Source organism: Harmonia axyridis, chromosome 4 (assembly GCF_914767665.1).
Source record: "Harmonia axyridis chromosome 4, icHarAxyr1.1, whole genome shotgun sequence".
NCBI classification, from domain to species: domain Eukaryota; kingdom Metazoa; phylum Arthropoda; class Insecta; order Coleoptera; family Coccinellidae; genus Harmonia; species Harmonia axyridis.
This window is the reverse complement of record NC_059504.1, coordinates 16,239,610-16,263,055: the sequence shown is the minus strand read 5'-3', so window position 1 is coordinate 16,263,055 and position 23,446 is coordinate 16,239,610. Positions and strand designations below refer to the sequence as shown.

Here is a 23,446-nt window from a genome sequence, read left to right as displayed (position 1 = left end):
AAGTAGTTCTATGGCTAAGCCAATTCGATCCAAAAATCAAACAAAAGAAAACAATAATCTATTATTTTAAAAGCTGAAAGTTAAGAAATCACAAAAATTTTGAGAGATTATTGAATTAAAATGTGACTTTTTGCTATCACGAGAAATGGCGCAACACGCCGTTCAACGGCGTAGGTGAGGGTGTAAATGGCAGGGACTACTCTTAGTCGCCATTTTGGTGATTCAATCAGTGGTCTCCCTTCCTATAGGATGAAACACCGGACCATAAAATTAGTTGACAACTCTTCGCCAAAAAAACCTGTGATACAATACAACAAAGATGTTGAAATCTTGTCCACAGATTCTTTCTCCTAATACTCTCACTCGGTCACTTAAAATTTTTATGAAGTTCGTTGAGCAAGAACTTTCGTATTTCTTTATCGATTTCAATTCTTTCTACCCCAAATTGAAGATGAATTATTTGGTATCAAAACAAACTCCAGAAAAGTTTTCCAAGAATGTTGATAGCTTATTTATACAGGGTTTATTACAAAGCCTATCCTTTTCGCCATCTTCCAGTTTTCATTTCACCTTGATATCTTGATTTCTTTCCAAGATACAAGTATTCAAATAAAAGCCTGGAATTGTTTCAGAGGAAAAAATCAATGACTAATGGTTTAATATTCAACAGAAATTTGAAACAAAAAAAAAAAAATTGGCTTTTTTCAATATTTCGTATGCCCACCTCTAGCCGTAATAAATGCACACAATCGCCGAGATATCGAACTGGTAAGACGAATAATGCGATCTTGAGGAATTGTGTCATATTCAGATTGCAACGCAAAATGCAGCTTGTCAAGTGTTTTGGGTTGTAAAGAACGACGACTTATGTTTCTTTGAATTTCATCCCAGAGATGTTCAATCGGATTCAGATCCGGACTACATGCAAGCCATTCTAATCGTTGGATATCAACCTCATCCAAATTAACAATACATGCGGTCTTGCATTCAAATGAAGTCAACTCCAACAACTGGATCATAGGGAACTACAGCTTCCAGAAGAACGTCTTGTATTTAACTTTGAACATTTAGAGCTCCGTTTCCAATAAATAATAATTCGGTACGTGCTGCTCTTGATCTGCCGGCCTGTTCCTTAACAGAGGTTGGTGTGTTTATAAAATTCCAGGCTTTATTTGAATACATGTGTCTACAAAAGAAATTGAGATATCAAGGTGAAATCAAAACTAAAAGATGGCGAAAAGGATGGTCGTCGTAATACCTAAACTGAGCGTGAACTCTACAAATTTCCTACTGTTCCACAGGGTGTTGAGAAATTGTACTACAAATACATGTTTTTTTTACTCTATATAAATAAACTATCAACATTTTTTGAAAACGTTTCTGGAGTTTGTTTCGATACCAAAGAATTTATATTCAATTTGGCGTAAAAACAACTGAAATCGATGAAAAATTATGAATGTTCTTGGACAAAGAACTTCAACAACATTTTAAGTGGCCGAGTTTTTTTGCTGGTGACTGATGAGTGTAGTTGAGTTATGAACAGATTCGTAACAAATAATTTCACTTCCTCCACATTTGTATGCATATTCTTCATCAATTTTGAATCATATCTTTTGAGAAAATGAAAATTTTAAACTAAGATTTCAATGATTCTGGTAATGATTAGAAACTAGATTACCTACAGCATTGCAGGGATTTAAAAGCTCAAAATCCATGCAAATTGGTTTCTTGTTCCAGTTTATGCATGTTCGTGAAAATATGTGAAAATCCAATTTAACGATTTCCACTGAACGTGACAAGACTTCATAATTGTTTGTATTATTGCTGCTGCACAATTAAAGTCCGGAAAATATCGATTCTTAGTATTAACCCTCAGTCCTCATTTGTTTAAATTTAGCTGGAAATTCAACTGTAGAATGACCTTATTAGGGTAAATACCTGCTGCTATAAACTTTCGAAAAGATTTACTACCTACTACTCCAGAATGAAGTTTTTATCGCGCAAATCGTATATTTTACAGTTGTAAATGGCGGATCTGCATGAATGGCATTTGGGAAAACCACTTTAACATTGGCGCAGCAAATTTCTTCAATTTATTCACTGAAATTTCAGGTGTAGGTTCTCCTATTTATATTCAGTGACATAGGAAGGAATATTTTCTTAGAATTGGTTTTGCTTTCGAATTCTTTTGAAGTTTGGAAAAAGCCATTTTGCTAAAGCTACTCTTAACCAGTTTACAAAATAGAAATAAAACAAAAATAATATAAAAAAAAATTTTTTTCTACAATTTCAACAAAATTGATTTGATCATCAGTAGAAGAAAAAAAACAAAGAAAATAGAAAGTACTATAGGAAATAACACAAAAATGCAGCATGAATGCACATACTCGTTTCAAACAACAAAAAATGTAGCATCACTTATTAACCTTCAATATCTCGATCCAGACCTCAGAGGACTAAACATAGATAGAGGCAGCATGTGTCATTTCCAGTAAGCAAACTCTGTCCTCAACATAAAATATCAAATTAGACATGAAGCGCGCGGAAATGAAAACATCAGTGATACGATATTTCACTCAATTCGGGAGTTTCTCCACAAAGAACGCACTTTTATGTCCCATAGTGAATCAACGTTGCATATTAACTCAAAATATATCGAAATAAATACCTAAATATATCAGAAATTCAGAAAACAAACTTCAAGTGCGCCAAACAACGTGAAACAACCGATGACACTAGGAGAGCAAAAGTTGCCAGACCTTGGATTTCGGCAGGTAGATACAGAAAATAATAATTATTCTGCTCATTCTAAATTCGACAATTAGAAAAAATATCGAATTCCAAATATTCAAATTTGAATATTTAATTGAGAATCACTCAAATAAATATATTTCATTCAATACAATATACATTCATAACGATATAGTAAAATTGTGGATTTGAAAATATGTATATCACAATCCGACAACGCAATCTAACCATGTTGGGGACATGTAAAAATTGCGTATCTATGTTTATTACTCTCAAGCGCGGTCCCAGGGGTGGTCAAGGGAGTCATGACCCCCTCTGGCAGTGCTATCTATAAGCTTAAGGCTCATTTCAGGAATGAAAGACTAGGAAGCATATAGTGCCTTTCTTATTGGTAGAGTATTTTCACGATGTGGTAACTTTATAACGAAATGATCCTAACATATTTTTTTTAAATTGAAATTCGAAAACATAGTATAAATTTCAATACCGTTTCCAGTTGTGTTGTGGAAAAATGATAGTTATTTATTTGGACCTACAGACATTTCGAGAGAAATGTGAAAAAAAAATTAGAATCTTTGGGACACGTAGCATCTCCAGCTCATAAATAAATGAATCACCCTATATTGTCCCACAATTTATTTGGACCCGCTTGATTACCGCATTGAGCATTTCAACTATAATTATATGACCACAAAATCGATATCACGTGTTTAGAGTCACTCTTATTATAATTCTAAAATCTGGCACACAATTCAAAACTGCAATGAAATATGTATACCGCACGTCAATAGAATATTGACCCCGACAATCTGTAACAAAAGGAATTAGTTCTCACGAATTCACTTTCTTTAAACTCCCACAAATCGATAAATTTCTCTTCCAAATTTCGAGCTTTTTTTTCTCGTCAATTTCTGACTAGTCGATTTGAGCGCGAAGCTTAACGCTCTCATCAAGAGTGCGCGTAAAACGTGAACCCATTCAGCTGTTTCAGTTTGGACGCGCTATCGAGTAAGGTGAGACGCTGTGGGCTCCCGGAAAAACGCGCTACTTTTCCGACAATTTCCCACGTACGTCGATTCAACTGAAGCGAAAAATTTCGAGTGATGATTTGCATTGTCAAAAAGTTTGACTCTGACGTTCCGCCGATGAAAATCCTAATCGGAAAATCCACCAGGTGATACCTACCGTGCATCAGAAACACCTACGTACCAAAAACGGAAGTTCATCAGACCTACACCTCGATGTCAGTCAAAAATTGTTCAAAACTTGTCAACCAGTTTTAACCAATTCAATTTAAATCTACTGATGCGCTTATCTTGAGCAGTTATGGCTTTGCCCCTTACTTTGACCTGTTCCCAAAGTGTGAAGGATGTACTTGTGAACACTGAACAACAATTGGAGATAGGGACTAGTATGGCCAACAAGATCCTGGCTCCTGTTAAGACCGACAAACAAATCTACGAAAACTCGATGCTGGAAGACGACCCTAATGCCAACTGTGCCATAAGGCAGGAGGAGAAGATTTTTCCAAGATGGGGGCCCCAACACAAAGGGGCGCAAGAATTGGCTAATTTGTACAGTAACGGTAAGAGTTCATCAAAGTTGTCATTCAATTTCATCTAATTGAGAGGTTGAGGAATACGCGAAACAATGTTTCTAAAATATGTTCATTATTATTTATAGCTCATTATCATCAGAACAATTTTTCCAATCATATCATTGACATACCTAATAATACGAAATGTCATGATGCTAAATCAACAAATGATAGATTATATGTTATCCGACAATGAATCATAACCGAATTTGCCAAGAATCGAAAGCCTTGAAAATCTTGAAATGTATGCAGGATTCTTGAAATTTACGGTAACTAGGTACATCCAAAAACTTGATTAACATTGTTAATTTGGAAATCATTGCTATTATTATTTTCATTTGATATACGGTGGAGAAGTCACTTTTGAATATTACATTTGTCATTATCAATCATTCAAATAGCTTGCAAAATATTCCTTTTCCGAAGTAATACACTAAAAGCAACAAATTCCTTCATTTTTTTTGTCTACTCTTTTACTTTTCTGAACCTTTTCCTTTCCAATTCGAATATGTTTGTGCAATATTGTATTTTTGCGCTATTTATTTTATCGATAAATTCATAAGATATAAACACCCCACACGAACTCTTTTGAAAATATTAAATATCAATTGAATGATTAAATTATTAAAAAAAATATAAATTAAAAGGCTGAAGGTCAATGGCCATTTGTTTAGGCAATAAGTAAGAGTTTCTACTACTTTCTACTACTACTATAAGGTATGAGGCTGGGATTCCTTTCAACGTAAAATATAATCTCTTTATGCCTTTTGTTATTACTGCCGTTGTTTTTTGGAATTGGTAATTTGCGTTTTGGAAACAGAAAAAAACACCGCAAGTTAAATCAGGAGAATGCAATGAAAGCACTTGTCAGATAATGGGACGAGGTTGTAAAACGCATGAATTTTTCAGAAAATGTTACTGAAAAAATTCATTTCATTTTGGTTTAATATTTTCAATAATAAGCATTCGATTATTCGATTTTTGTTGATTTTTTCAATTATCTTTAGATTCGGAATGTTTTTCGCGCAGAAGTAAATGATGAACCTTTATATAAAATTCGTAGTATTTTTCTTGTTATTTCAACTCAAACAATCAATACAAATTACAGTGGCGATGCCAGCTTTCAAAAATATGGGTGGTCAAGAGGGGGCCGTATTTTTTTTGGGGGGGCCAGAATAAAGCGAAATTATAGTGCTGCTAATCTTTTAGCCTTAGTATTTCAAATTTTAGGAGGGGAGCAGCAGAATTTTAGGGGTGGCCCATGCCCCCCCTGACCCCCTCACCTAGCGTCGCCACTGACAAATTACAACCCTTAGAGGTCATATCTTTACACACATACCACCTCAATTAATAAATCTCGGGCTTGGATCACAGATATCACCGCCAGTGCCGTACCACTTCTCAATTCAGTCTGGATCGAGATATTAAGGGTTTAGTGATGTTACATTTGTTGTTGTTTGAAAATTGGATAAAAAAGAGTTTCGCGTATTAATGAAACAATGTTTTTTCATTGGAAAAAATATTGGGCAAGCAAAGCAACTGCTTGATAACTGTTATTCAGTCTTTGGTGTATCGACAACAATAGTTAAAAGGTTCTCCAGGGCCTCCAGGGAAAAAATAGACTTTACAAGTCTATTTCGAGCAAAGACGAATATTTCTATAGAAAAGGTATTGAAAAGTCACTTTTAAGGTGACAATATGGACAAATAAAATTGAATTTTTATGAAAAAATGTACTTTTACTGATTATTAAGTGGAGTGTTATGATATTTACTATTATGATGTTATTGTTATTTGTTGATAAATTCATCTAGATGAGAGATTCTGATCATTAGATCCTTTTAAGATTTGGCATGAACGTTCAAGTGGTTATTTGATATATCTATACAAATTTTAAGATATTAAAATTTATTTTAGGTACGAAAATGGTTTTAGTTACATTGTTCTGTTGTCAGGGAAATAGAAGTGTTTTTTTTCGATATTCTACTTTTTATTTTTATCTATGTATCCAGTAGTAGTAGTTTTCCATAAAGCTTGAAATGGTTTTTCTTTAGTTATGGGTCTTGACACAGTATTAAAAAGAATTTTGACACAGAATTGAAAAGAATTTTGACACAGAATTAAGAATTTTGTTATACAAGATAGGTATGGCAGATTGATAGAATCGAACACAATTAATGCGTTTGAGCCGAGCATTGAAATACAAACGGCTGCAATACAACGAGATACATGATAAAGGGATTTTACAGCATGACAATACTTGACCCCATATTGCGAAAGTGGTCAAGACATACTTGGAAACGTTGAAATGGGAAGATCTACCCCACCCGTCGTATTCTCCAGACGTTGCTCCCTCGTACTATCACTTGTTTCGATCAATGGCACACGGCCTGGCTGACCAGCACTTCCGATCTTATGAAGAAGTAAAAAATTGGATCGATTCGTGGATCGCTTCAAAAGATGACCAGTTTTTTCAACGCGGGATTCGTACGCTGTCCGAAAGATGGGAGAAAGTAGTGGCCAGCGATGGACAATACTTTTAATCATAAATGTATAACCAGTTTTTCACAAAAAAGCCTCGAATTTCGGATAAAAACGGCGAAGCAAAGTTGTACGCCTATGTATTAGTCAATATTTATACATGTAAATGCCAAATACGATTTAGATATTATCCGTAGCTCAGAAAATTATTAGAAAAAAAACGGTCATATTCACGGAACCCTTAGTCAGATTTTTCCCATTAATGAACTCAACCATGGCATTCGAGATCTGAACCCCTCCTGAAAATTTAAACTTTCTTACTCTTTTCGTTCTAGAGTTAGCGTGTTTCTTTTTCGGCTTTAACGAGTCCAACCTTATAGTTTGAGACCATTCTCGGCTCGAAATTCCAAACCTCGCGAAGGAACGATAGAGCGCTCAGAGTTCGAGGAACGACCGCTCAGAAAGCAGTTTCAACTGGTTGAGTCCTGAAAACGCATCCGAACAATTCGAAAAGAGTAAAAATAAAAACGATCATCCCCATTTAGTTTTTCGTGTCCTAAACGATGAATAGAAATAGTGTAAGCGAGCTAATCCGATAGGACTCTCTCGAATTTAATTTTAGCATATATATCTAAGCGTGTTGCCAGATACCGTGTCATCTTTAAAATATTTCATTCAACTTGATGTGACATAACTTTCGATATCTGTAGGTAAATAGCGTATAACCCGCCTGTTTTTCTAGGAATAGAAGTAAGGGGGGTATTCACGGGAAATTTATTCGATAATACCGAGCCCAGAAGTCGTTGCCCTGCCAAAAATTCGACTCTTATTGTTATAGTGTGTTAAAATGTATATGTACAATTTTTAATTTTGATGAAGAATCTTGGAATAGTGCGTAAAAAAAATTAAATTCTAGTGAATGAAGAATATTGAAATGTTCTAAATAATATTACACCAAATATTTCCAAGGTTTTTGAATAAAATAAAATAGCAAAAGAACAAATACATATCACACCACAATATACAAAGGGCGGTAGGCATGCAAATTTTCAGTATTGTTTCGAAAACTAATTAGGATTACAAATATGTGTTTCGCTGAAAACATTTGACATTAATCAACTGTAACTAAAGGGTGTTTTTTTTTAAGCAATAGAACTTTAAATTGCAATAAAACAACGATGGATTATTCGATTGACATGATTTTTATTTATCCACAAGATAATCTTGTGGCATTACATTTTAAATATGATTTCTGGCATATGACCGCCACGGCTGGCTCGGATATAGTCTAATCTGGACGTCCAATTTTCGATGACTTTTTCCAACATTTGTGGCCGTATATCGGCAATAACACGGCGAATGTTGTCTTCCAAATGGTCAAGGGTTGGTGGCTTATCCGCATAGACCAATGACTTGACATAGCCCCACAGAAATTAGTCTAGCGGTGTTAAATCACAAGATCTTGGAGGCCAATTCACAGGTCCAAAACGTGAAATTAGGCGTTCACCAAATGTGTCTTTCAATAAATCGATTGTGGCACGAGCTGTGTGACATGTTGCGCCGTCTTGTTGGAACCACAGCTCCTGGACATCATGGTTGTTCAATTCAGGGATGAAAAAGTTAGTAATCATGGCTCTATACCGATCACCATTGACTGTAACGTTCTGGCCATCATCGTTTTTGAAGAAGTACGGACCAATGATTCTACCAGCCCATAAAGCGCACCAAACAGTCAGTTTTTCTGGATGTAACGGTGTTTCGACATACACTTGAGGATTAGCTTCACTCCAAATACGGCAGTTTTGTTTGTTGACGTAGCCATTCAACCAGAAGTGCACTTCATCGCTAAACAAAATAAAATGGACATAGTGCGCGATACGTATTCCGCACAGAACCATTATTTTCGAAATAAAATTGCACTATTTGCAAGCGTTGTTCAGACGTGAGTCTATTCATGATGAATTGGCAAACCAAACTGAAAATAAATCACTTGACAGCTGCTAAATCGGTCGCCATCTTGAACAGTAATGCCTACTTAAAGTTATATACCTCGAAAAAAAACACCCGTTATAAACATCTGCTTCCAATTAATTCGAAAGCGAAGGTATGTTGTTTTTCGTCTTTGTGAAATATATCCTTCTTTCAATGAGAGTAATAGGGAATTCTGTTTATATTGGTTGGGATGACATGTGTTATTTATTATACAGGCGGCTTAGTAAAGGCGGTATGAAAATTTTTATAGCAGGAAATGTTGCAAAAGCAGCGGAGAACAACCTTATGTTGTGTTTAGAATCAAGTTAGAAATATGAAACGGCGGCCAGCAAACTGGGCCGAATTGCCACCCCTCATATAGAGGCGCCTAAAACGGTCGCTTCACTGTTAACGCCGGCCCTGAATCCACACTTATTCCAATAGCATTATGAACGATTTTTTTTATTTATTCTTCTTTTATAATATTAAGTTTCAACTGAAATTTGAATCCAGGCCGAAATCCCAGAATTTCGTATCAAATTGAAAATTATCACCTCATTCTTATGCAGAACGACTTTTGTAGACCATTGTTTAAAGGATTCGTTACTTACTTGATGGAAATTCATCACAAAACCTAATATTTAAATCTTAACAACAATCGTTTCGTTAAGACAACATTGGAGATTATTACAGATCTCACACCTCTTCACCTTGTGATAGATTAACCCATGAGGCTATGTAGGGTGTAACCCAAAAATACTGCAATAGATGTACGTCATGATCGTAAAACCGATAATGATTTATGGAGCAAAAGTCTGGCCTGTCAAACCAAATCAGAACAACACAAGAAAAGCCCTCGATAAAATACAAAGGTAAGCCTATGTTTGTATCACTGGAGATATGAGAACGTTCCCAACTGGACATTGGAGATCATTACAGATCTCACACCCCTGCAACTTGTAATAGATAGATTAGCTCATGAGGCCATTATAAGACTATCCAGGGAAGATACCTGAAATGAGGGAATAAGGAATCAGAGAGCCAGGTTTTCTCTGGCCTATTACATACCATCAGCGGACCTTCCCAGTGACTAGATGATAAAGAAAACTACCATCGAGAAAACCTCAACTACGATGCTAAGTAGAATAAAAGATTAGGAAAGGGAGTCCTCAATCTCAGCTCCCAAAAAGAATACCATCGAATGATACAAAGATGGTTTTGAAACCTCAAAAGGAACTGACGCTAGAGTACTCGGAGTTGGCATACAAATGCTCACTATCGTATCGTATCGTATCGTCCAAGTGTCATTCAGGCAGAGATACTTGCAATCGGAAAATGTGTGGAAAAGAAGCTAGTAAGAAACTGTCTGAAATGTGATAAAGTGATACATTCTGACAGTCAGGCTACATCAAAGCAATGACCTCACATATAATCGATTCTAAGATGGTATTGGAGTGCTAAGGAAACTTAATGAAATGGACAAGAATAACACAGCTGTTAAGTCTGGGTTTCCGGTCATTCGGGAAATAAAGGAAATGAAGAAGATATACAAACTTGCCACAAAATGAGTACAAACTCCTTTCATTGTCCCAGAACCTATCTGTAGTATGGCTAAATTTACCTACAAGAAAGAGTTTCAGGAGAAGGAAAAAACCGAAAGAGAAACACTCTGGTGGAATCGTCCTGGGTTGGGACGCCCCAAATTATCCTCATTTTTGAGTAAAGGCATCTATTTATGAATTGCCCTGTATAGCTTAGCTCTTCATCCACTCGAAAGCTTGTATTATATTCAAATGACAAGAATTGTTTTCACTCTCATTTATTATCAGTGAATTCAATCCTGATCTCAACTAATAAACTTTAGCTACTTAGCTCAGAAAACCGTAAGAAAAACTTATTCATAGAGGATATCGAGTTGTTATTCTTGAATTATTCTCAATATCATTAGAAATAATGAAGCGATACCCAACGCAATATATCAAAAAAAAAACATGTCAAACATATCAAAGTTCTTTAGGGTGGCTGCTCTGTTATTAAATTCATTCAGAAACCATTTCTTCGGCAAAATATAGAGCCCGATCCTGGTGGAAGGGATATTTCTGCACGCATACCTATATACAAGTCACAAAAGGAACAATAACCATGTCAGACTTTGTCCAATAAAATTTCAACCGAAGTATTTTTACGAAATCGACGATCAACCTATCATTATATAGGTCACAAAACTATATAGAGTGGATAGAACGATGAAAGAAAAGGGTAGCAACAGCTTTCTCGTGAATTTACCTCCTTATCAATTTTCCTTGAATGCATAAGAATGCTATTCCGATTTCTACGTATTTATTTCATATATAACATTGTTTTGCTAACATTGCGCCTTCTTCAGATGTTGATATTGAATAGCCTCATAACTTTTGAAAAATTACCTATGTACTCTAAGAATTTTCGTGAAACGTCATATTGTATATATAGAGTGTTCCACCAGTCGAATTTTTTTCGATACAATATCATTAGGTTCCATTAGAGCCACATTTTCAAATCGTTTGGAAATACATAGTGTACCATAAAAGTGTAAAAAATCAAAAATATGTTTTTTCTTATGAAACAAACTGTTTTTCATTGAATTTTCAGATTGCATGGAATGAATAGACGCAAGTTTGTTGAAAGTTTCATATGCTTAAAACTAACTTACCGTTTTTGAGAAACTAAGTGTTAGGGCTTTCCGGTAAAAATAAATTTATTCAGTATATTATCATAGCAAGTTCAATTTCAAGAATATGTATTGTTGATTTTTTCATCTTTCTCCATAATTTTTTGCCTTTAAAATTCATGGATGCTAAAGAAACCGATTTTTGTACCAATCTTCATGTGAATAACACCAATAGTTTCCGAGAAAAGTTCTAGATTTATGGATTCTACTCATTCCAAAACGTACCTATATTGTAAAATTTTCAGGGACTGTTCAAGTTTTTTTCTGACCGCTGCTAAAATTTTTTATCGAAAATAATAAACCAAAATGAATAAGAAGACATTGACCTACGTGGTCGACAAACTCCTCAACTCCAATTAGATTTTATCGTAGCAAATTTAGCTCTAATAGGTCATTGGAGTCAAAACATTCCGTCTTTTCTTTTCGAATTAACAACTACTTGTGGTCAAACAGGAAGTTCGAAAATAGTAGGTGGAGAGGTCAACAGGATTATTGATCCTTACAAAAATAACCGCTAGCAAATATTAACATCATAAAATCGATGAAAAAAATCCAGGATATCACCGGAAAATTCGGGATATGTAGTGCCATTTTTGTGAGAAGTTTAGAATAAAAAATAAAAAAAATGAAGCTCGAGAATGATATATAATGTAACTGTGGCAAAAATATCGACCTAACTGGATACAATCCAACCTTCATAGGTCTAAAGCAGAAAAGAAAGGAAAAATGTGAAATTCAGTTTACGTGGAAATTCTTTTTTCTTCGAACAATGAAAATGAACAGCTTGTTACTGTAGACAAATAGATCAGAACGAAATGACAGATAATTACAATGCATCATTTAGTCGATATTTTGTCATGTTTTCTATCAGAATATCTGTATCCATCAAAAAACATTTTTTTTTCAGTTACTAATTTTATTCATGTCACTATTAACGAAAGATTCGATCGGTCTTTATGATAATGTCGGTCATTGAAAAAAAACTAGATGAAACTTTTTGCCATGAGCAATCGAAGACTTCGTGTTCAACGATTCTCTTAACTTTTATTAATAGTTTATTCCAGTCAGTCAAGTGAATTAGCCATAGATGCGATAGGGTTCGAAGAAAAATAAAATAAATATTTACAATTCAATAAAACAAAAAGAAATCTTTAGAAATTAGCTATAGTATTTAAAAAAGGGAAAATTCACTTAGAATTCGCATTAAAAATTCGCACTCTATACCTATATATACAGGATATACCTAATCATCAGTTCACTGTGTTATACGATCAAAAATAATAAGGAAGTTAAATTTTTCTCCAAAAAAACATTTCTCGACATAGCGGCAGCCCTTCAAAGATACATCAAAATTACATCAAATAAAAATATCCCTGAATGTGACAAAAACTGAAAACCTACATTTTTGGATATAAACAACGCATTTGATAAAATTTGATTAATGGCCTTCTTCAATGAATAAAGGAAAAGTTGCCATAATACTTCAAACTGTTTACCTAAGCGATCGTACCGTCAGAACAAAATTCAACGGCATATATTCCAACCATGAAGCAATGGTGGTGTGCCCCAATGGTGTCTACAAGGCCTTCTACTATTCTTCTTATACACCCCCACATCTGCCCACAACTGAACGCACCCAAACAATTACTATTCCTGATGACACAGTCATACAAGCTACCTGTAGTAGCTTCATTTATTCTACAGAATCACCTGCAACATGCTGCAAAAATGATTTGAAAGATGGAAAATCAAAGTTAACGAGTCCAAATCAACCCAGGTTACATTCATATTCAGAGAAGGGAATTATCCTGCTCCTGCTGTCGAAATCAATATCAACAGCAATTTAGCAAATGTCATCAGTACCATTATTGGAATTATATCAAGAAGAAAGACTTAATTGGAAACAATACCTGTCAAAAAAGAAGGTAACAAGTTGACTTAAGATTGCGCTAACTAAACTGTCTTCAGAAAAAAAAAAGAGTATTCTTCACTACATATCTGAGTCAAAGAGAGCGACAGCTGAGTGGATAGAGATAGAGCTAACAAAATCAACTGGCAAAGGTTATGGTATCAGTATTTTGGGTACCTATATATTGTTCATTTTCTATCTTGAAAAGATGAAACCATAACGTTATTGAATGGATTACGTGCATAAATTAGGAAAAACGTCCTCAAATGCAAAAGAAGAACGGTCTCTTTTACCAACACAATGCTCTTATCAAAGATCGATGAAAACCATAGTCAAATTGTACGAATTGCGCTTTCAACTGCTTTACCATCCAGCTTTTCCTCCAGATCTGACCCCCAGTGATTTCTGTCCTCAAAAAAATGCTCCAGGGACAGAAATTTGGCTCAAATGAAAAAGTGATTGATGATGTTTAAGCCTAAATCGAAAGCAACGACGAATCTTTGTACTGAAAAGTTATGGAAAAGTTAGAGGAGCCTTGAAGTATATGTATCAATCTTGAAGGTGACTATGTTGATGAATTAAGTCGATTGTCTGAGAAAAATAGTATTTTTACTGATTGGGCCCGAAACTTATTGTTAGGAAAAACAGTAAACACAAACTGGAAACGTTTCCCCGCCGTCACAGCCAGTGAAAACTAGAATGAACGCATTTCCAATGCCACTCGAATTAATTAAAGCACTACAACATTTTTTTACCGACGCATCGGAGCCGTCACATACTGGTATCTTTCGGTTGCGGCTCAGGGAGTCCCAAACTGATGTCATTCGTTTTATTTATTCACTTCGCTCACGCATTAGTCATAACGTTAGGCGATATTTGGATAAAATAGGGCACCGAATGCCGATACATTCGTCGCTAGGTTGTTGGTACTCTTCAAAATCAGGGGCTTCCATCAGGTGTAATTCAAGCCGGTATTTTCATCGATCTGGTGGTAGAGTGGCGTTCGTAATTGGGGCTTCATAAAACATTTCGTCTATCGATATTTCGCATTCGGCTACGAAAACGCTAATTTGACGAATTTTTTTAATCGTCTTAAATTATTCAGCGAGGTTTATTGAGCCGATAAAAGGTGGATATTTACGATTTTCATCAATATTTTTCAAAAAAAATGAAGTCAGTCTCTTTATAATCGCGATACAGAGTGTTTTATTAATTTTGACAATTTCTTCAATTACCCGTAACTTTCAAACCACCCTATAGATATGGTATGTTTTTTTTTCTGCAAAAACTACTTCATACAGAGTAACTGAATTTTTTCTTCGAAAAATCTAGGAAAAATTGATAAATAAGATTCAATAAAAAAAAACACCCTTTATAAAAAAAAATCCTTGAATTTATTTGGATATTCGAATAAAGGAGCAAAACTAAAGGGAGCAAGGTATTTCTCAAACTTCTGCATGCGATTTTAATACTCAATATATCTAGTCGAATCTCAGACAACGACGTTCGTTTTTATTATGTACAAAATATTATACGTGTTTTATATGATGGGGCTGCACCTCACTTCAATGCTATTTCTCGATTTCGATTTCTCCAACGAAAATTATTCGAATCGTTGGATAGGTAGGGGTGGGCCTCATAACTGGCCTGACTTGAATCCCATCGATTATTTTGTATAGGGTTACTTAAAATAAGAAGTTTACTTGAAACGAATAAACGATAGCATGCAACTTCTTCAGAGAATCGAAGATGCTTGCAACAAATTGAAAAATAGTCAAGAAATGATAAGAAAATCAATAATTTGTCCAATTATACACGAACACAGAAATGCATTTCTTCTGATACTGTAACCTTCTGACCGTTTTGGATTTGTTTTTTGTGACTGGAAATTAAGTATGGCCAATAACCATCACATGAGTGATCCGATTCTCGACATTCTTGAAAGAATGGTCATCAATATCATCAAAAAGAGTCATAATCGAATGTCGATTGAAGCTTGGAGAAAATTCCAATATTCTTTGAACTGACTCTAATTACAGAACTTGTATAATTAATAGATTTCCATAAAATTGATGATTTAATAGTTTGTATTCAGTTTTTGTAATCGACATAAGGTCACATCATTTATCGACATTAAGTTACCTACTAAGTATCGAGATCAAAATTTTTTGTATTCGTGCTATTTGATAATTTGTTGAAAAACAGTATGTTGATAATAATTGGTACATAGAAAATTGGGGGTTTATTGAACATACCAACGAAACAACTATTCAGTGGAACGTTAAAAGTGTATTTCTAATAGGAAATCAAAAATCATCATAAAAAAGGGATGCTCAGGAGAAGTTGGTGGTAAATTCATATATGTTCAGGAAACTACGAAGTTGTAACTTGTAGAATGAAAATTTTCATAAGAGTTCTCTTCATCTTATTAGGTAGAAAACGAAATTGTCGATAATTAGGACACTGTCGATAATTGGGACATTCAACTTACTCTGAAAATTTCAAGTTTTAGTTCTTTCCTTTCGAAAGTTATCGTCTATACGTTAAGACATTGATTCATTAGATTTCTCCTATAGCAATCTATTCGAGATTAGAATTCAATGTTGCTTCGAACGCCCTATATTTTCATTGTCTCTTTATAGGAAAAATGGATCTATTCAAACTCACAGAAGAACTATCATATTTTATTGTAGAAAATGTTGATGTGACATTTTGTCCAATTTTTATTGACAATAAATGTTGATCTGTCGAAAATACAATTTTTTCCGTGAAATGTGTTCAATTTGAAAAGAATATCTGGAAGAATGACCCATCAAGCTCATAAATCATAATAGTCAGCATACATAAAGCCTTAGAACACAACTTTTTATGGAATCACAAGTAGGTGTGCTTCCAATCATGAAGATGATGTCACAAGTATCTATTAACACTCGGTAGAGCACGTGGAATAACATCATAATAATTCTATTATTTATCGCCAGTTTACGTTACAGATATACGAATGTTTCGCATGAATTTTTCGATGATTTCTTTATTTCGTACGTTGACGAACGAGTGAACTATTTGTGCGAAACGATTAGAATTCCAATGAAAACTTTCTCGCTTCAACACAAAAAGCTCAGATCTACATTTAGAATGTACAATTGGAATGAGATCGAATGAAATTTTTGTGTTTATAGATTATTTTATTCTTCAATTCCAGGAATTGTTGAATATTCCAACTCAGTTGTGTCTGGTTCATTAATTCCATCAAGAATTTGGGGAATAATATAAACATCCAGATTCCAAATGATTTATTTTTCCTAATAATTTCAACACTACAAATACGATGGAGCTGAAATTCCACTTTTAGTTGTAAAATAATATTTTCAAGCCTCGTGCAAATCTTCATTCAGATCGATTTACCGAAACTAGCAAAAATACTCAATATTTCAGTGATGACAGGTCCGACCAAGTTGAGATTTTTGAGCAGATAAAAAATAATACATAGGCGTACATTTTTGCTTCCGCCATTTTTTTTTTCGAATTTCGAATTCGGTGAAAAACTGGTTATACATTTATGATTCAAAGTACTGTCCATCGCTGGCCACCACTTTCTCCCATCTTTCGGGCAGCGTACGAATCTCGCGTTGAAAAAATTGGTCATCTTTTGAAGCGATCCACGAATCGATCCAATCTTTCACTTCTTCATAAGAGGGGAAGTGCTGGCACCTTATACTATGGTGCTGGTCAGTCAGGCCGTGTGCCATTGATTGAAACAACGTTTCCAAGTATGTCTTGATAACTTTCGCAACATGGGGTCGAGCATTGTCATGCTGTAAAATCACTTTATCATGTCTCTCGTTGTATTACAGCCGTTTGTCTTTCAATACTCAGCTCAAACGCATTAATTGCGTTCAATAACGATCGCCTGCGATTGTTTTAGTCGGTTTTAACAAATAATAATACACTAGGCCGAGCTGGTCCTACCAAATACTGAGCATGACCTTGGAACCATGAATATTCGGTTTGTCAGTCGACGTGGAAGCACGGCCGGGATATCCCCATGATTTTATGCGCTTGGGATTATTGTAATAAACCCATTTTTCGTTTCCAGTCACAATGCGATGCAAAAAGCCCTTTCGTCTTTGCCTTGTACGCAGCTGTTCAAAAGCAAACAAACGCCGTTCAACATCACTCGATTTCACTCTTACGGCAACCGATTTCCTTGTTTCTGAATCATTTCCATGACTTTCAGGCGTTTTAAAATGGCTTATTGCGTCACTCTCGATGATCCTGCCAATTCTTGTTGCGTTTGACACGAGTCTTGATCAAGTAATGCCTCCAATTCTGTATCTTCGAAAACCTTCTCTTTTCCACCAGGTGCTCTTTGACGTCAAAATTGCCGTTTTTGAAGCATTGAAACTATTTATTATTATTTGAGAGCATTCGATGAGCCTCAGCCGCTTTCTTCATATAAAAGCAGAAAATTAAAACCTCCCGTAAATGAGGAGAATTTGGATCGTAAGCTGACAAGTTTAATCGAGAATATCTTCATGATGCAGACATAAATCGACTAATATTTCGATGGCGATATGTTTACAACTACCTAAGCTTATTCTATGACATCTATGATCTATTTATTTCAACTACCACTTACCGCTACAGCCATTTATTGTTAAACGGCGGAAGCAAAGTTGTACAGTTAATACTTTCAAGCTTTCTTGTTGATCGCCTCATCAGAACCATGGAAAATTCAGGCTGAATATCGAAAAAAAAATCCTAATATTTCAGTGAAAACTGATCCGACTGAGTTGAAATTTTACGTGCAGATTCATTATAACAATTTCAATCTTAACGCGAAATTTCATGTTGATCACATTACCAGAACCATAGAAACTTCAAGAAGAATATTGAAAAAATTAACCAATATTTCCGTAACAACAGATAAGAATTACTTTCGGGACACTTGTATTTTCGTTCCTTAGAAATGACCTGACGCAGACATGAACCTTCATCTGAAATATTTCTAGTGTGTATTTTGATTCCAAATGTGCACGCATCATTAGATGTTTCGTATAAGAAAATCGATGACAATTGTCTCAAGGCACAAGAATAAATATATATTTTCCTTCAATGTTGAAACAGATCGATTTTCCGGTCAAATAGGCATTTTCACAAGAACTTGAGTGGTTTATATCGACCCTACACCATTTCATGTCTAATTATTTCGCCCAATTTAGTTTGTAATTGGTTCAGCGGAAACAAAGTTATCTGATCGGTAGCGGGAAATGCTTATTTACTCTAGAAATAAATAAGTCGCTAATTTTGCAGTTCGAACCAATTTAGAATTTATATTTTTAGCAACCTTTATTGTGCAATAGTCAATTAAGTGCCCGCTATCTGGGCATCTGTCATCTTTTGACATTTGACAAGTCGGAACTACGCCTTTACTAATAATGAAACAATACACGCTTCAACAACGCATTGAATTTGTTAAAATTTACCACAAAAAAGGTGAAAATTTTGCAATGTTCGAAAAACTGAAGCACTCTTGGTTCGTCGTGAAGCACCTTCTTTGCTGGCAATAGTAAAATTTATGGAAAAATTTGATCTCTTGGGACAAGTTATTGATGTGAAGAATCGACACCGTGTGTGTAGCTCAAGAACAACTGAGAATATCGAGGAAAATATTGCTGCTGTAGTTTCTACTGCTGACGAATCCTAATTTTGTGAATTCCTGGGGAATTAGGCATTCTACAAACGACATTACATAGTATTTTTCCTAAAGACTCAAGGGCGTAGAAATGAGGGGGTACTGGGGGTAATTTTTTTTGGTGCACCACTGATAGTTTAGAAAATTGTAGAGAGAAACTCTGGTCCAGTACTACACTTTTTGGTTTCTTGTCGGTTCTTCGGTAATCGTCAGGAAAATTCAAATTATCATAAGATCCAGTAAGCTGTGATGAATAAAATTGATTATAAGTTTTGGTTGGTACCTACTCATTTACCCAATCTGTAGAGAATATTTATGAAGAGTCGATAAACTGTTATAAGCATCACAAAAAAGTAGGACTACAAGGAACACCCTATATCTCGAAAACAAAGCGTTTGCGGGCCCATGTATAGGACATTTTATTCTTAAAATGATTCAAGGAAATTCTCATTTTTCTTCGTACCTCTAATTTAGGAACACCCTATATAAGAGTAGAACAATCGAATCGGATTTCAAAAAAATGCTAATATTTCGAGTGATTTTTGGTTGAAACTTCGTTATCAAACCTTTCATTCTCACATAACAGATAAGAGTAAACGTTGTCGTCAAAAATTTTTTTTCGATTACCAAGTGCGAATTCGTCTTGGAAATTTTCATGAAAAGGATAATTTTCTGCAACCATTGTCGTGGCATCCCTTCTTTAAATGACATACCTTCCTCTTTACAATGAAAAAAAGATCCATCGATTTCTCTTAAAATATATATTTTTTTTCTATATTAAAATGGAAAATTTTATTGGAAAACCCTTTATTAAACTGTATCACAAACTTATGCGAGTGAGTGGTACGCAGTGTATTCAAATGTGATCAAAATGTAAGAGTAAAAAGAAAAAATTATAAAAGCCTTATGTGTTCGAGGGATCAAATTCCCCAAAAAGAACTGGTTCTTCAGAAACAAAACTCAAGCATTTTTTGTAACACACCATTATTGTGAACGAATTTCCACCCAAAAGCTCAACAAACCTCATCAAGATATTGAGTGGAAAAACAGAAATCGAACTGAATTATTTTTCGTATTCAGAAACACTCGATATATTCTCGTTCAGTTGTTTACTCACAATGAATTTAATGATAATTTTATATTAACATCACAATTTCCTTGTTTATGCAACTACGCAGTTTTCACATCATAATTGCATTCTACATATTAAATTTCGACAAACGACTCCCTTCTAATAACCCATCTACAATTATCTATTTATGGAATGATAACTACCGGTGATGGAACTTTGACACGCAAAATAAAATAAAAATGAGATACGAATATCACTTTCTGAGAAGTAATTTCAACATGTAATAAAGCATTATTTATTTAAGCGATAAAGGGGAATTGCTCAGCATTTTTTCTTCATGGCTGAAATCATATCTACTGGTTAATGTGTGAAAACTACAAAAATAATGATTCTATAGTAAATGCGTTTCGCACATTACGGCAGGTTATGGTCAACATAATCGTCCATCTGAGCGTACAATTGGTAAAACATTGATTGAAGTCTTAAGGCCCATACATCAACAAAACGCATGTTTGACCAAAAATATTGCTGCTGTAAGTGAAAATGATGAAGAAGATCCAAATTTATCCATTCCCTGGCGCGTACAACATTTGGCCCTCTCTTACGGCACGCTAAGGGGTTTTTTGCATCTAGATTTGATTGTCCGTCCTGCGTAGAACATAGACCGATTTGGTGCTTATAGAACAACATTATAGTGACGATTTTTCGCATCAAATTTTTTTCAGCGACGAAGCACATTTTTCACTTGGTGGCTATGTAAACAATCAAAATTTTCTTGTGAAAATCCTCATGTAACTGCTGAGAGACCATTTAATCCACCAAAAGTCACTGGATGGTATTCAATTAGGTCTGGTGGAGAGATTGGCCCTTACTTTTTTGAAAATGAAGGTGTCTCTCAATCCTTGAATTCTCATAGCTATATCCAAATGATTACCGTTTTTTTGGCCTGAAATGAATTATATGGAATTAGAAGAGATGGTGCAACAAGCCACTCAACACCACCCTTTTTGGCTTTATTGTATCAAGAAAAATTTCAGGGACGTCCAATTCATCGTTTCGGTGATGTGAATTGGCCATCAAGATCTGATGATTTATCGCCGTTGGATTTTTTGTGGGATTATACAAATAATAATCCTCACTTTCAATCAATAGCAATCATCAATAGTTAGAATTATCATCTGATATTGCCCGTAAGGTTATTCTAAACTAAATGACAGTTTTTTATTAACGTTTAATTTCAGAATCACAAAATAGATAACCCTTCATTATATAACAAGTCTTAAACTTCTTTGCTGAAAATAGGGCTTAAGAGGGGTCTATACCGTTTCAGCGATCAGTTCAAAAATTGCTTAATTTCACGCTAGAGACCAACAATTTATTAAGGTTTTCATTATTATTCATTTTAAAGAGTACGTCATTGCAGAAAGTCCTGATTTATTAATTTTTTTGGAATGGAAAAAAAGAATTGAATGAATTTTTTATTGGAACATAAATATATACATGATAGGTATAACTTTCCGAATAAACATTTATCTTTTCACATCAAAATATTATTCAAGTCTTGTCAAAGGCTGTAAAACGGTTTTTCAAAATTAAAATAAAGACACGTGCCACTTTTTGACGAAATTTTCTTCGATTTCAATATTCCTAACTTCTACTGATCATTGAATATTTGACAAATATTTTCAATAATTCCGAATTCTTATTGACTTTATTTTTTGCAGGAAAGAGAACACAAGAATGCATATGTGTAGGAATATGCATAGCCTTGATAGTAGTCAATTTATTCCTTATAATTAAGAATTTGAAAATAGAGAATATGAACGCCATTGTGGCAGCTGCTTTTGGAGGGATCGTCACTGCAGATTTTTGTTCTGGATTCTTCCACTGGGCAGCAGACACCTGGGGTTCCGTAGACTTTCCCATATTGGGAAAAGTGAGTATACTTCTGTGATATGACTAATCTTTGTTGTTTGGGACAGTGGGATTCCCGCTACTATATCCTGTATAAAAAAGTAGAATTTTGGACTAACATAGTTGTTCATATCTTCAGCGCAAGATAAGACTCTAGGATGTTGGTTTTTCCTATCATGAAATTGGCTTACGTGTTGACTGTACTGAGATTACATTAAAAGGTGTGTGTCGTTTTTAGATACGAAGAAGGCCAACTTGTCAAAATGGGAACTTTTGTCAACTAGCTCTACATGACCAGGGTTTCTGAGTTTATACTCTGAAGCAGAAAATTGACACAGTTGGCCTATTGAGTGTCCTCAAACTCATTCAAAAAGTCCCAAAGTAATAAAGGGTCTTCCAATCAATTAAAAATAAAAAAACAGTAGGTATATTTCAAGAGATGCCAATAACGATAGAAAATTATATCAGCCAAAGCCCAAATAGCCGCCACTGCTACGGTTGCAACACCATTTAGTTTCCATGAAATGTTCCATGACCAATTCGCACATTTGATGCTGTATGTATGTAGGCTTGGTTAATCGATCGTCTAGAGGTATGATTCGATTACCTGGCCTTTCGTCTTTTTCTCCGTGACTTTGTTGGATTTGTAATAATTAAACTCTTTTCAATTATTAACATCTATTTACAAAGCCACAATTATACAGTACAAACTCAGTATTGAGAAGATCCTAATATCGTCCTTATAACAAGTTTCTCACTACGGTACTGAATTTCGTCTTTGACTCGAGTGTTAATTACTCGAAGCGTCTTCGAATATCTCGTCTTTGTCTTATTACAAGTTTCGGTCGTCTCGTCTTTGATTCGTTTGTTACTCGTCTTAATCTAGTCCGCGAACCGTCTTTTCGTCTTACGTCTTAAGTTTCAACCGACTAGACTTACTCTTACTTCGACTTAGGTTGACCGACCGAACTTTTCTCGTCTTCGACTTAACTTGAACTTCTCTCGACTCGAACTTACTCTGTCTCCCTGACCGCAACTCACCCCGTCCACCCTGAATATCCTTCCCTCCTTCCGGCTTGACCACACCCTTAGGAAAAGTACCATCCCCTAGTCCAATAAGAGCTTTGCCGTACCGCCCACAAAGATCTTCGCGGATTCCTGGAAATCGAATATTCTCGAAGGACTAGAACCTGATACACAGATGTGACACATCTGGTACAACCGTGTTGTCTTCGAACTTTCCCAACCCCCCAGTAAATCTCTTCAAGATTTACAACTCCATGACATATCTTCGACACCTCGAAGAATAACACATCCTTTTTACATTATATGTACAATAACAATTCG

The 23,446-nt window shown here is 35.0% G+C and overlaps 1 protein-coding gene across 1 annotated transcript in view; it reads left to right on the top strand.

Annotated features, from left to right (window-relative positions):
• The first annotated feature begins 3,501 nt into the window (after nucleotides 1-3,501).
• LOC123679147 (plasmanylethanolamine desaturase) overlaps nucleotides 3,502-23,446 on the top strand; it is a 28,628-nt gene continuing 8,683 nt past the window's right edge. The window contains exons 1-2 of the mRNA XM_045616567.1: nucleotides 3,502-4,336; nucleotides 21,910-22,121. Of these exons, the coding sequence (XP_045472523.1) occupies nucleotides 4,078-4,336; nucleotides 21,910-22,121 (471 nt within the window). The 5' untranslated portion in view covers nucleotides 3,502-4,077. The remainder of the gene's footprint in view (nucleotides 4,337-21,909; nucleotides 22,122-23,446) is intronic.